At 40.5% G+C, this 15532-nt stretch overlaps 1 protein-coding gene across 1 annotated transcript in view; it reads left to right on the top strand.

The window, feature by feature from the left end:
• LOC107143408 (collagen alpha-4(VI) chain-like) overlaps positions 1-15532 on the top strand; it is a 103464-nt gene that overhangs the window by 82473 nt on the left and 5459 nt on the right. Inside the window, exons 32-36 of the mRNA XM_015487075.2 lie at positions 433-444; positions 531-1024; positions 9645-9735; positions 11821-12504; positions 13527-13623. Of these exons, the coding sequence (XP_015342561.1) occupies positions 433-444; positions 531-1024; positions 9645-9735; positions 11821-12504; positions 13527-13603 (1358 nt within the window). The 3' untranslated portion in view covers positions 13604-13623. The remainder of the gene's footprint in view (positions 1-432; positions 445-530; positions 1025-9644; positions 9736-11820; positions 12505-13526; positions 13624-15532) is intronic.

The following is a 15532-nucleotide window of genomic DNA, read 5'->3' as shown; positions in this document are numbered from 1 at the left end:
GTTTGTGTGTGTGTATGTGTGCGTGTGTGTGTATTTACACCTTATCTTCCAAACCACCTCATGGTCCAAGCAGTTTGTGAGGCTCTAGCCATCATACACACATTTCAACCAGTGGGGAAGGAAGGGAAAGGACCAGGATACTTGGTACCTATTAATTTTCTTACCCTGTTATGCAGAATTTAATAAGAGGGCTACCCCACTGGAAAATGTGGTCTTTGTTCCAGGCAGCCATGTGCCAAGTCAGAAAGTGGAGTTCTGTTACCTTAGAGAAAAGGGAGAATAGATGCTGGGAAACTTACTCAGCAGGAGTCTAGAAGGTACTGCTTGAATTGCTGGGAGGGGAGGTTTTTCATATTGAAACACTCGGAAAAGATGCCACTGTCTGTATAAACTAATAATCTTCTTGTCTCTCCAAAATTAATTGCCTTCCAGCTTGCTCAACAGGTAAATTATACTCTTTATTCGCTTAAATCCTCACCTGTTTGGAGGTGTTACACAGTATCTTAAATCTGTGTCTCCCTTGTGTCAAGGTGTTCATAAATGCCCGGTGTTCCCGACTGAAGTGGCCTTTGCCTTGGACATGTCAAATGATACCTCCCAGCTGGATTTTGAGAGGATGAGAGACATTTTATTATCTTTGTTGATGAAGCTGGAAATAAGTGAGAGTCACTGCCCAACGGGTGCCCGAGTGGCCATTGTTTCCTACAATGTCAGAACAGATTATCTGGTTCGATTCTCAGACTACAAGGGGAAGCCTGCCCTTCTGCAGGCTGTTAGGAAAATCCCTCTGGTACAGTCATCTGGCCACAGGAACCTTGGGGCTGCCATGAGGTTTGTGGCAAGACATGTATTCAAACGTGTGCGCCCTGGCATCCTGGTGAGGAAGGTGGCTGTGTTCTTCCAGGCGGGCAGGGCCTATGACACAGTTGCTGTCAGCACAGCCATGCTGGAGCTCAGTGCAGTGGACGTCGCACCTGTGATCATCACCTTCACAGAGGAGCACAACCTTCCAGATGCTCTACTGGTAAGTGGGTGGGGGATTGATGATGGGTAGGGTTCACGGAGTTGGCACCTGGTTCTTACATAATGTCTGTTTTCCAAGGATCACTTGAGGAATGAGAGTTGTTCAGGGGAAGAATTTCCAAGAGATTGCTGTGGAGGCAAGGAGTGAGGGGTCTCAGTATGGACCTTATTGCTAGGGCTACTCCTAGCACTAACTGGCAGTTCCTGAGTACCTGTTCTGTCTCATAGATATTATCTTCCTCAGTGATCCCCAAAGCTCTAGAGGGTGGGTGTTATTATTTATCTCCATGTTGGAGATAATAAATCTGAGGCTTAGAGAGGTTCAGTATATCATCGATGGTCAGATATCTAGCTAGTGGAAGGACCGATATTATCTACTTTCAGAGGTGTTCTTAACCACTATGCTAAACTGTATCATTGGGGTCACAGACTGTAACTTTCTTCCTTTTTTTTTTCTTAAACTGGTGTTTTAGTCAGTTTTTTGCTGCTGGGACCAAAAGACCTGACAAGAACAACATAGAGAAGGAAAAGTTTATTTTGGGGCTCATGGTTTCAGAGGTCTCAGTCTGTAGATGGCTGACTCCATTCCTTGGGGCTTGAGGTGTGGCAGAACATCATAATGGAAGGAAAACAGTTCAGGACATTACCAGGAAGCAGAGAGAGAGAGAGAGAGAGAGAGAGAGAGAGAGAGAGAGAATATGATCACCTTTCCAAATATATATCCCAAAGGCACACCCTCTGAAGACCCACCTCCTCCAGCCATATATTACCAGCCTACAGTCACCACTCCATTAATCCGTATCAGTGGATTAACACACTGATTAGGTTAAGGCTCTTATAATCCAATAATTTCACCTCTAAACCTTCTTTTATTGTCTCACATATGAGCTTTTGGGGGACACCTCCCATGTAAAGCATAACAACTAGGATATAACATATGTATTTTATTTAAAAAGTAGAAAAGGTGCAGCGATTTTATGCACACACACAGAGATGGATTTTTATATGTTTATTCTCCTGTTACCAAGATGTGGTTTCAGATAGAGGACACTCACACACTCCAGGGTAACTACTCTTCTGATTTCTATCACAGTCAGATAGTTGTTTTTTAACATGTTCTAGACCTACATATAAATTGAAATGCGCAGCACATACTCTTTTGTGCCTGACTTCTTCCAGTAAACATAATGTCTGTTTTCCTTGTTCATCCATGCTGTGTATATGGGGTAATTTGTTTTTTGTTATTCCTGTGCAGTATTTCTACATATGTATGTTCCATAACTTACTCATTTATCTAGTCTTTAAAATTCACCTTTTCTAACGTGAATTCCCCAGAGATTGCTGTGTATGCAGGGAGGAGGGGGTCTTAGTAGGGACCCTATTGCTGTATATTCTTCTGGAATATCTGGGATGATTAATCAAAATGAAGGGTGTTTTTCTTCTTAAGAGATTTCAGGCTGCTTTAAACCAGGTGACATTGCCAATATTTGACCATTTTCAACCTGAGAAAATGGAAATGTCATATGGTTCAACTTAAGAGCTAATGAATTCAGCTGTGCCAGACCATTTAATTTTCTCTTAAGATGGAGTGTGTGCAGCACAAGTGATAGGTGAGAGATTTTGTTGACAAAGCTGTGAATATGCTTCTAAGAATCAATATATAAACTTGTGACAGCTTGCAAACTGCCAGGAAGGATGGATGAAATATCTTGGGTTGAGAAACAAAGTTAAAATCAGAGTGAGTTTCTTGTTCACTGTTATAGCCCTCTTGTTATAGTCTTTCCCCTGATTTCCTTTCTCTACTCAGTTGGTCTTCTATTTCTTTATTTTTAAAAATTGGTTATATATAATATTGGAAGGCATTGTGATATAGTCACAGTTCTCCTTTTTTCTATGTTCTGCATATGAGAGAAAACAATCAACCTTTGACTTTCTGAGTCCAGCTTATTTCCCTTAGCACGTTGTTCTCCAGTTCCACCCATTTGCCAATAAATGACATAATTTCATTCTTCTTTGTGGATGAATAGAACTCCATTGTGTGTGTATACACCGTATTTTCTTTATCCATTCATCTGCTGATGGGCACTTAGACTGGTTCCATAACTTGACTATTGTGGATGGTGCTGCTATAAACATTGGTGTGCACTTGTCCCTAGAGTAGGCCGATTTTAGTTCTTTCGGATAAATATCCAGGCTTTTCTTGGTTTATTTAATCCTCACAACAATCCAATGAGATAAGTGGTATTATGAGCCTATTTTTCAGAGAACAAAACACAGAGCAGTTAAATAGTTGTTCAAAGTCTGGAATTTCCTTTAGCAATGAGATTTTGAATTCAAAATTCAAAAATAGGAGAAAAAAGAGACTTTAGATGTTCTAAGTTCTTTTGCCATGTTAATGCATGTTATCTTTACAATAACGCTATGAGCTATGAACTGGCCCTATTATTATTCCTGTGTATTTCTCTTAACAAATCCAAGGAGTGGGATGCTGGCTATCATAGGAGACTTAAAAAAAAGCTTTAAAGTTTGAAAACGAAAGCTAAAAGATGAAAACATTAAAAGGAAGGCCAAAGAAAAATTTTGGTTTAATATTTAAAATTTTGGTATGAATTTCAGAATTTAGAAAAGTTGATACTACCTATGGCTGCTACATTCTCCATTAGATTCTTAATACCCTAAAGCCTGGTTCAGTGACATGGGGAAGGAAATAGGCAATGAGACTTCAAACCCTACCTTTTTCCCTTATGTAATCTGAACATGTTATTTGGCCCCAGAACCTCAATTTATTCACCTGTAAAATAGGCATAAACTCATAGATTTGTTGTAAGGATTATGAGAGTTATTGCTATAGGGGCACCTGACACTTCCTGTGTGTATGCTCAACGTAGGTCATTATATTACCATGTTGAGGTCCTTAAGAGTGCCCTTTGCTCAGGATTTATTAAATCAAATAGCGTCCATTTGACGAGCACCTTTGAATTTCCAGCTACAGTGCTGCTTGCTTCTTGATTTCCATGCCTTGTCGTCTGAGCCCCTCACTACTCAAACTGTGGTCTGTGGACCAGTAACAGTAGCATCACCCATGTGAGAAATGTTAAATTTTAAGCTTTGCCTATAATCTAATCAATCACAATCTGCATTTATATCAAGATCCTGGAGGGTTTGCATGAATATTAAGATTTGAGGACTGTTGTTGGTCTAACACACTTATAATTGTCCTGCAAGTTAATAATGATAATTTGCATTTCCCAGATGAGGTAAGTGAAGGTCAGGGGGCAAGTGACTTGTTCTAAGCTATGCAGTTCTGGAATTTGCATTCTGCTATGGCTTATTCCTAAGCCCCACTTTTCCACCCAATACCCTCAACCCAGTGCTGACCCTAATGCTTGCAGGGGAGTCCAGGAAGAGTTGGCTTCTTCGTGGTAGGCTTTGGTGGCACCATGCCAACTGGCAGGAGCCAAAACTGTTGTACTCATTCTCCTTGGGTCAGGCACAGGTTATGTGGCTATGTTCTTTTCTCTCTGTGTCTGTTTCTTTCTCCTTACTTTTTCCAGGGTTCTCTCCTTGTTTTCCAAGCCCTTACTTCAATTTCATGTTAGACAGTTCTAACTCCTTAGGGTCTGGCTAGTTTATCCTCTGTCCAAGGCAAATACTCCTCCCTAGCATTTTCTTCTTCCCTTTTATTTCCATCTTTCCAAGCCAAGACCTTCGCCCAACTCAGTCCCAGGAATGGTCTCTGGCAGCTTAGTATAGCAGCTGAAGCATCGAGCTAATAAGCCCTGGGTCTCTCTAGGTCAGGGCTCATAGGGAGTCCTTTAATCTTGGGGGTTGAGGTTGGAGGATTGTCCTTGTATCCTTTGAGAAAATGTCTGTCTATTAAACAAAGTGTTTGTTAATGCAAACCCCTGTGCCCTATCCTCATCGCTCAAGATACTCCCATCTTTAGTATAACAACTGGTCCCAACAAGCCACAGTCAGACATTTAGGAATGAACTTGGTTGTGGGAATTACCATGGTGCTGGTTAAATGATAGTAAAGCTTTGAGCTTCAAGCAGATCTCTTGGATTGTGTTTTAGGTACTCTATTTTCGAGATTTCCTTCTCTGATGCTGATGCGAGTTTGAAGTAGGAATCACAGGGCCAGTTTTCTCCTCTCCTCATACTGGAATTCCTTCCCACACTATTTCTTTGCTTGAGCTTTCTCAGGAAGTATCTTGTCTCAATTATCAGTGACAGACTGTGTTGGCAAGTCCAAAGTCTGAGTAATTATATGGTTATAAGTGACAACTTGGTACAGATGCATCTATTACTGAATCAGTTTCCTTGTGGATTTCCATTGGGTTTTTGTGTAGTCATGCCCACAATTCTTTTGCAAGAACAGTTCAAAATGTTAATCATGATTATAAAATTAATGTTCCTAAGAAAAGTTAAAAATGAAAGTTCTTCCAGGTGTGGTGGTCCATGCCTGTAATCCCAGAGGCTTAGGAGGCTGAGGCAAGGCAGGAGGAGGATCATGAGTTCAAAGCCAGCCTCGGCAACTTAGTGAGGCACAAGCAACTTAGCAAGACCCTGTTTCAAAATAAAAAATAAAAAGAGCTAGGGATGTGGCTCAGTTAAGCACCCCTGGGTTCGATCCCCAGTTCTGAAAAAAATAAAGTTCTCTATCTATTCAAATTCAGTTTAATTTAGCAGTTTTCCAGCAAGCAGAGCAACAGAAAGGTTATGTGCTCTGAGTTGCTCAGAATAGAAAAGATGCTCTGTCCTGAAGAAGAGGCCAATACAGAATCAGTAACTGAGGACCAGCTTGTGTTGGGGCAGGAAGAGAACTCAGTGGCATTGACTCCTTCCCTAAAACTCTGTCACGAGAAAACTGAAGCCAGAAGCTTCTCCAAGGTCAAATATGGCACATAAGGATTAGGACTCAAATTCCTGATATCTAATCCATTAGTGCTGCCAATAACTTCTCCCATGAATTTCCTCAAAGAAAGAGAAGTATGAATTTGTACAGACTAGGAAGGCATGTTTGAATTTGCTTGCAGTCTCATACTACTTTAAAGTTCATCCACATTCTGCATTTTATAAACTACTTTGCCCATGTTTCCTGTGATTTTAAAATAATATATCTTTTAAAATTATGTATTTTAATTAGTTATACATGACAGCAGAATGCATTTTGACTCATTGTACACAAATGGAGCACAACTTTTCATTTCTCTGGTTGTACACAATGCAGAGTCACACCATTTGTGCAGTCATACATGTACATAGGGTAATAATGTCTGTCTCATTCCACCATCTTTCCCACCCCCCATGACCCCTTCCCTCCCCTCACTCCCTTCTGCCCAAAGTTCCTTCATTCTTCCCTTGCCCTCCCCTGCCATTATGGATCAGCATACACATATCAGAGAAAACATTTGGCCTTTGATTTTTTGGGATTGGCTTATTTCACTTTGCGTGATATTCTCCAACTCTATCCATTCATCTGCAAATGCCATAATTTCATTCTTCTTTAAGGCTGAGTAATATTCCACTGTGTATATATACCACAGTTTCTTTATCCATTCATCTGTTGACGAGCATCTAGGTTGTTCCACAGTTTAGCAGTTGTGAGTTGAGCTCTATAAACATTGATGTGGCTACGTCACTGTAGTATGCTGATTTTAAGACCTTTGGGTATAGACCAAAGAGAAGAATAGCTGCGTCAAATGGTGGTTCCATCCCAAGTTTTCTAAGGAATCTCCATACTGCTTTCCAGAGTGGTTGCAGTCCTACAAGCAATGTATCTTTTCACCCACATCCTCACCAACACTTATTGTTGCTTGTATTCTTTTTTTAAAATATTTTTTTAGTTGTAGGTGGACACAATGCCTTTATTTTTATTTATTTTTATGTGGTGCTGAGGATTGAACCCAGTTGCTCACTCACGATAGACAAGCACTCTACCACTGAGCCACAACCCCAGCCCCTGTTGCTTGTATTCTTGACAGTTGCCATTCTGACTGGTGTGAGATGAAATCTTAGTTTGGATTTGCATTTCTCTAATTGCTAGAGATGTTGAACATTTTTTCATATATTTGTTGATCTGTTGTATTTCTTCTTCTGTGAAGTGTCTGTTCAGTTCCTTAGCTCGTTTATTGATTGGGTTATTTATTTATTTTTTTTGGTGTGAATTCAGCATTTTTCCACAACTTCTGGGAAAAAATTGAAGCTCCTAGGGTGATCTGAGCCTCCTCATTTCTCCTGGTGCATTGCCATAGATCCTGGTTTCAGAAGCCTTCCAAATTGCTTCCTGTGATTTCCAGTAAAGCTAGCAAATGTCATAACCCTGTGGACAATGTTTAGTCCTTGGGTAATTAATCAAGTCTATTTGGTTTAGTCCATACTTGGATCTGATGATCATGTGGAATAGGTCTGATTATTGAATGTTGGCACCTGTGCACTCCCTCTTTCTGCCAGCTTCCTCCTTGTATCCATGACTTGCAGGTTTCAAATGTGCTCTGCAGATGCACATTGGAAGAGGATGTTCTGAAATATGTGAGAAGTGGAGGCATTGAGCAGAACTGGAGAGATAACCAGTGTCCCCTTCTGGGTCTTTGTACATGCTATTCCTTCACACTGGAATGCTTTCTCCTGCTTCTTTTTTCAGCTCAGTACCCTACTCATGCTCTCAAAAGTCCCAGATGCCATTATCCTCATAAAAAGTAATAGGGTCTCCTCTAGCCTTGGCCTTAAAATGAATTTCTTCTTTCCGTTTTCTTAAAACATATTCTTAGAACTTTTTTCTTCTTGAAAGTCCTTTGTGTGCCTTTCCCTTAGGGTTCAAGCCCTTCGAATGTGTGGTCACGTCACTTTCGTATCTCTTTGCAGCTTGTTAGGACTTTTGTGTCCTAGCTGTTTGGTTGATTTCAATGTCTAAGTCGGGGAAAAAGCAGAATTTAAGTTTACTTTTGCCTTTTTTCTTGGGGAACTAGCAATGATCCCATGGATTTTGGTGTTCCATTAGATAAATACATGTTCAGCTCTTCTTATTTCTTTCCTTACTAGGACATTTCCTTCAAGTAAGCTCACTCTGAAAGACAATGTTTGGGATATGCTGCAGCCATGAACAGAGAGTGAAGCACTCTGTAATGAGTATATATTGCAGAATATTCTTTTCTAAAGTAACTCTTGACTGTTAATTTCTTTGAGGCCTAGCGCAACATCTTCAACTCCTCAGCACCTTGCTACACAGAGAAGGGCCCAGAATCTGCTTGTTCTTGACCAAGGATGAAGGAGGAGGAGGAGCAAACCCTCAGTGGGGCGCCATCCTATGTGCTTTGATAGGGAGTAGATTAAAAGATGGACACGGCTAAGTGTAGACGGTTACCTCTTTGCAATCCATACCTCAGGTCCTAACAGAAAGAATCTGAAAGCATTTCTAATTTTGTCATGAGGTGAAAGTCTTACATTAATCCCCTAGTCTTAGCATCATAATTTTTTTTTTTTTTTTTGTGGTGATGGGAATTGAACCCAGGGCCTTGTGCATGCAAGGCAAGCACTCTACCAACTGAGCTAAATCCCCAGCCCAAGATTTTTTCTGCCATCTTTACAAGCAGATATGACCCTTATGAATGAATGAATGTGTGGGTGTCATGGCAGAGAGCTGTTTTGCTGCTTGTAGCTGTCTAAGGATCTGAGATCTTTCAATCAGTGGTCTCATTATAGCCTAGGGCCTCAAAATCTTTTTATGGATCCTCTGTCTGCCTGGCAGATGAGGGTACAGGGAGCAATGGACTATAGTGCATCGCAAATAACATACATCACTTCCACCTACATTCCATTGGCTAGACTGCAGCCATGTAACAGTGATTTGCAAAGGAGGCTGGGAAATGTAGTCTGGTTGTGGCCCAAGGAAGAAAAAAGAATTGTTATCCCATGGACCTTGTTGAGTTTATTATTGTTATTATTATATTTTGTTTTTAAGTCTTATTATTGGTTATTAAATTAATCATAACAGGAAAGGCAAAGTAAAAGAGAAAAACAAATTTGCCATCTCTACAAAGCCTTCCTTGATTTCTTCTAACTCTGAACACCAGGAATACTCTATCTCTGAAGACCAAGAATATTCTAGAGGGGTCTCTCTCACAGTATCAACCTCTTTCTATTCTAATGGTATATGACTACCTCTCTTTTCAATAGCTCCTACCACACTGCATCCTACATACTGTGAACAGTTAACAAAGATTGATGGAATTTTTAAGTGATTGAACCCTCATGTTCTGACACGACATGACATTGGGCTGAGCTTTATGCATACGGGCAGTCTGAAGACTCATAGTTCATATATACTTGATAGTCAAATCTCCAGGTTAGAATTAGGGTATTATTTTAGTACCTAACTAGCTATAATATATAAACATTATATTTTAACATGTAATATTAAATATTAGTATTATGGTATATAACATTAAATATTAAACACTATAAGTAGCTATAATATATAATGCCCAATTATGTGTATATATATTTATATGACTATATATTCTTTTAAAATGTCATTTGAATGGTGGAAAACGCCATGAAGAACATAGTCTGAAATTTAATCCAGCTAATCATAAACATGTATACGTGTGTTTGGATTAGATGGATGGAGCCAGCAGATTTCATTTGTTTGTGTGGGAGACTGAGCACCAGCAGGATGTGGAGCACATGGCCCACTGTACTCTCTGCTATGGTAAGCCAGGGCAGCCTTCTGATCCAACTGATGTATTTAGAACAGAGGGAATTAACTGGTGGCCACAGGCCAGATCTGCTGTGCAGATGTGTATTTACTCAGCATTCTCAGAGTCCTAAAATCTGGGAATTTCTTCTGATGTTTGGATTTCCAGTTTTTCTTAGGAAGTCAGAATTGTCTTAAGAGGCACAAACACTGCATTCCTGTGTGGTCACAGGCATCAGGGCTGAGTTGTGCTTGACCCCTTTTGATGGCCAGTCATTAATTCTCTCTTGCTTCCCAGCCTCTGTCACTACATCTCACACCCTCGTGTGTGCTAGAGAGAATGTTTTGTTGAAACCCATGTATGTCTTCAAGTACAGAGCTCCAATCCTATCCACTGTGCCCAGGGGCAGAGTAGGTGATTTCATTGCTCCTTCTACCTGATCCACGGGAAGACCTAGCACTGCCATGAGAGATTTGGCTCTGATAAGTTGGTTAACTTAAATGCAGTAACTGCCATTTGTAGAGTATGGCACAGTTAATGAAATGCTCTTACATCCATCATTTCATTGACAAATCACCTCTCTGGGTTTCAGTTGCATCTCTTGTAGAAACATCAACCTAGACGGGATTGATTGAGCTCTTACTATGGCTTGTTCTGAGCACATACATATATATCGACTCAATTTTTCACTTGAACCTCACAAACAGCCTCATGAAATAGGCAATATTATCATCATTATTTCTATTTGACAGATAAGAAAACAGGCTTCTGGGGAAACTAAGTAATTTGTCCAAGGTCACATGCGGGGTTAGACCCAGATTGAACCAGACAGTCTGGTTCATTTTTAGAATCTGCATGTAAGTGAGATCTTGTGGTATTTGTTTCTGTGTCTGGCCTATTTCACTTAGAGTAATGTCCTCTAAATTCATCCATGTTGTCACAAATAACAGAATTTCCGTTTTTTTTTTATGGATGAATAATATTCTATTAAAATATTACATTTTAAGTATATTTTTATTGTGTTTCTTTATTAGGTGGCAAGACCTAGCAGAAGTTCTAATAACTATTATTTCAAGGTAGTGATGAGTTTATATAATATTGAACTTTTCCAACATATGGTGTGGGAATATCAGTGGTTTCTATTGGTGTCCAAATTCCTAGTATTATAGCACTATGCTACCTTCATGAATAATGAAAGGGAATGCTAAATTTCGTTTCAATAGAGGTAGTCAAATACAGATGTAATTTTTCCCCATCCTGGTTTACAGACCCCTTGGGAGACCGTAGCCCCCAGATTAAGAATGCCTGCTGCACACTAGATCTAATTTTTTAATATTTTTATTTTTTTACTTTTTGGCGGACACAACATCTTTGTTTGTATGTGGTGCTGAGGATCGAACCCGGGCTGCACGCATGCCAGGCGAGCGCGCTACCGCTTGAGCCACATCCCCAGCCCTAACACACTAGATCTAAATGAAAGAGTTTACCCCATCAGTGGGTCTCTAACAACATTGTTCATCAGAGTACCCGAGGTAATATCAGTTACATATTCTGAGCCTCATCCCAGCCCTACCAAACCAGAATCTTGGTGGGGATAGAATCTCAGAATCTATATTAAAAAAGAAAAAAATTCTATGTACTATTATGATGCTGAACCAGCTTGAGAACTATGATCATGTCATTTAAAATTGCCTATATTTGATTTTTTTAACATGTAAAAATGGCAATCTCATAGAGCTGTTCAGGCTACTTTCAGCTCTAGTAATCAGTGTTTTGCAGGTAGTTTCTCAAACATCATTACTGCTGATTAAGTCAATAAATAATTCACCTATAATTCTTTTTTATATAGGGGAAAAGGGGAATGATATCTGTGAGCCCAGAGATTAAGAAGCAAGAGGGCCTACTGGTTGAACACACTAAATATGCAACCAGCCCCCATTCTTTCTTCTGAATAATGGGTCATACGGTTGCCATGTCAGTCCAATGTGTGGCTAATAGCTCAGCAGCAGATGTCCTTGTTAAGGATACAACAAGGTATGCATTGGAAAAGAAAAGGATGCATGGTTTAACCTCAGCCTTTCCCTGCACTTCCTTCCCAGACAAGTGCCAGCCAGACCCAGAATGTGGGCCAGGAGGGCCTGGGCCCCAGGCAGTGGACATGGACTTGGTGTTCGTGGTGGACAGCTCCCAAGACGTGGAAATTGACATATACCGTGGGGCTTTGCATCTCGTGGACGCTGTGCTTGAAGATCTGGAGGTGGCTGCTCAGCCGAGCATGTCCCTTCAGGGGGCGCGTGTGGCTCTAGTGACACACACTACTCCAGGCTTCAGGCCTGGCATGGGTCGATCCCCTGTGCTTGAGGGCTTCAACCTGACCTCCTATGGCCACCGGACACAGATGCAGAGACAGGTCCGGGAGGCCGCGGGCCGCTTGCTGCAGGGACACCCTGCCTTGGGCCACACTCTAGAATGGACGCTGGAGAAAGTGCTCCTGGTGGCCCCACTGCCGCGGAGGGTGCGTGTCCTCTTCACCATTGTGGCCAGCGAGACAAGCAGCTGGGACAGGGAGAAGCTAAGGACTTTGTCCCAAGAAGCCAAGTGCATGGGCATCACTCTGTTTGTGTTGGCCTTGGGCCCTGGTGTGGGGACTCATGAGCTGGTGGAGCTGTCCCATGTGGCCAGTGCCCCCTCTGAGCAGCACCTGCTGTGCTTGGAGGGAGTTTCAGAACCAGAGGTAGCCTACGCCAGGAGATTCACACGGGCCTTCCTGAACCTCCTAAAAAGTGAGCATTCCCTGAGTCCTGGATATATTAGGTGGGTGGGGGAGAGGTACTTACAAAGCCTGGCATTTGGGCAGGTAGATGCCTATGGCACCTTCCTGACTGTTGGGTTATGTGCAGCCCAGCAGTCCTGGTCATATTTCCAGGTGTTTTTTGTTCTTGGTCTTCCAGTTCATGATTCAAAACAACTCATGTGCAGGTGCTTCATTGTAAAATGTGAGGACTTCTTGCCCCACTTCCTGGGAGACGTGAGTTTCTCAGTTTATAAGCAAGTGTGACGTCTCACTGGGGGCTGTAAGGGACATCAGCTCCTTCATCACTAAAAGAATAAAGCGAGTTTGATGGACATCTTAGAAGTACAGATATGGCATTTGTGCCTCTCCAATTTGAGAGGTGCAAAAAAAAAAAAATCAATGAATTAGTTCTAGTCCTAGCTCTGCTATTAGTTGAGTTCTGTGATCCTAGAAAAGTCAATGAACCACTCTGCTGTCTGCACCTTAGATTCCTTATCTTTGCAGGGAGTGGTGGAGAGAATGTTAATAGTTGGCTTATGGTTTAGTGATTCTTTGAGGGAGAAGCAGGCTGAAAGAATCATTTTTCTCATCTTGTTTTAATTTCATTTTATCTTATTATTTATGTTTTATTATATTAGATTGTATTCTTTTATGTTGTGATCTTATATTATTTATGAGATTGGAGGCATTCTATGCTTTTATTTTGTTTGCTATGTATTTTATTTTTATTGTTTTATTTCTGTTTACTTTTATACTTGTCTCATGCTTCATTTGAATCCCTCTTACATCTTTTTGACTTTATGTCTTCATGGATTTTATTTTGTTCTAAATGTTCTATTTGCTTTTGTTTTTATACCTATTTTATTTTGTTCCACTTTATATTTTACTTTATTTTATGCTTCATTTGATTTTATCTTTGGAATTTTGTGTTTTGATAGAGAATTTTTTATATTTATTTTCTTTTTTAAGTTTATATAATTCTATGTTTTATTTTTTTAATTTTACTTTCAGGTGGAACAAACCAGTATCCACCCCCAGAGCTCACTGAAGAATGCAGGGGCCCAAACCGTGGGGACACTCTGCTGTAAGCAGTCAGGCCTGTCAAGAGGTAGGTCAATGCTGGGCAAGGTGACGCATGCCTATCATCCCAGTGGTTTGTGAGGCTGAGGCAGAAAGATCATGGCTTCAAACCAGTGTTGGCAACATAGAGAAACCCTAAGCAACTTAATGAGACCCTGTCTCAAAATAAAATATAAAAAGGGCTGGAGCTGTGGCTCAATGGTTAAGTGCCCCTGAGTTCAATTCCTGGTACCAAAAAAAAAAAAAAAAAAAAAAAAAAAAAGAGATAGGTAAGGCCAAGCTATGGTTGTCCCCTACATCTTCCCCAGACAGGAGACTGTCTCCCTAGAGAAAGGTCATAGGCATTACCAGTCAGTCCTTGATTTGACCCAAACCACTGACATTGGGATGCTCCTGGGCTTGACAGCCCTGATACAGTTTAGTTTTTCTTTTCTGATGTTCAGTCTTTCAGTCAGAAGACTGATTGAGGACCAACATAAAAAAAATTCAAAGAGCACATGAATGTTTGGAAGCAAAAAAAAAAAAAAATTCTGTTCCACCATATCATCGCATCATCTAATTCCATGTCTCAGAGGTGAAATTAAAAAACCCATCATTTTGATGCTTGTCCAAACATGTCTACAAACCTAAGAAAACAGTGAATACAATAATGAAATTGCTCAGGAAATGCCCAAACCTAAAGTTTGTTGAGTGTAGCCACATCATTTGCTATACAAGAACCTCTCAGTTCTTGTGGCTGGTTGTGCAATTTGACAAGGACTGTTTCTGTACAGGGGGTCCAAGTGCCACTTTGGCATGTCTGGCTTTGCTTATGATTTAGAAGCACTTGAAGCAACAGACTTTTTTTTTTTTTTTCCTAGAAGAAAAGAGAAAAGGCATGATCTCATCTATAACTCAGCTAGAAGCTCTTGAAAATTGTGAAAATAACAAATTTAACACTGAATAAAATGAACAGGAAACACCAGCACAACCAGAAACTAGAAAAGAAATAAATTCAGGCACTGTCTACAGTAAAAAACAAGCTACCTTCTTGCTCCCTGAATTGGCTTCACTTTTTTCAATCTTTATTTCTTAAAACATCCCTGTGTATTATGTTAGCATGCAAGTGTTGACTTTTTATAACATCTTCCGTACAAATGCAAAAATTCATGTATGCAGGCTAAAGGGATTACTTTAAGTAAACAGAAAAAGGCCAAATTTCACTGAGCTGTAGAACTGGAGTTGAAAGAAAGCCATTTCAGCGCATGTTATGGAGGCACACCCACCAAGTGTCTGCCCTGCGTGGCAGAGATGCAAATATCTATTGCAGAAGTGAGAAGTGAAGAATAACTACTGCTTATAGACAGGCTGCTTTGTAAGTGACCAGATGTCTCATGTGTTCTGACCAAGCTTAAGGAACATTTTGGATCCATCTAAAACAGATGTAGCATCAGTTTTGAATTGCAGTCTGTAGTTATGCAGATAACAAGTTCTTTCTTATATGTGATCAACAAGATACTGGGGAACTTGACTGTGATGTTTTTGAATGTCATCTAAGACAGCTGAAAGAGTTTATTAGTGAGTGGTGTGGTTGGTCCTGCTTAGATAAAGTAAATATACTTTCCTTAGGGTTTTGAATGTGCCCACATGATTCCCCATCTGAGGGCTTTTGGCAGGGTGGCTATGGGAACTATTTAATTTCACTGTGGCTCAGTTTTCTGTTCTGTAAAGCAGGAATTATAGGAGTATCTATGTCCTAGAGTTGTTTTGAGAGTAAAACTTGATAATCTGTGTTTGCCAGATAGTAAGTATACAAGTTAGCTATTAAGATGCCCATGAAATATACTACTGCTTAGAATCTAAAGCAGCTGGGTGCAGTGGCACATGCCTGTAATCCTAATGACTCAGGAGACTGAGGTGGAGGACTGCAAGTTCAAGACCAGCCTTAGCAACTTAGC

This window comes from Marmota marmota, unplaced genomic scaffold (genome assembly GCF_001458135.2).
Source record: "Marmota marmota marmota unplaced genomic scaffold, marMar, whole genome shotgun sequence".
Lineage (NCBI taxonomy): Eukaryota > Metazoa > Chordata > Mammalia > Rodentia > Sciuridae > Marmota > Marmota marmota.
This window is presented reverse-complemented; position numbering and strand designations above follow the sequence as displayed.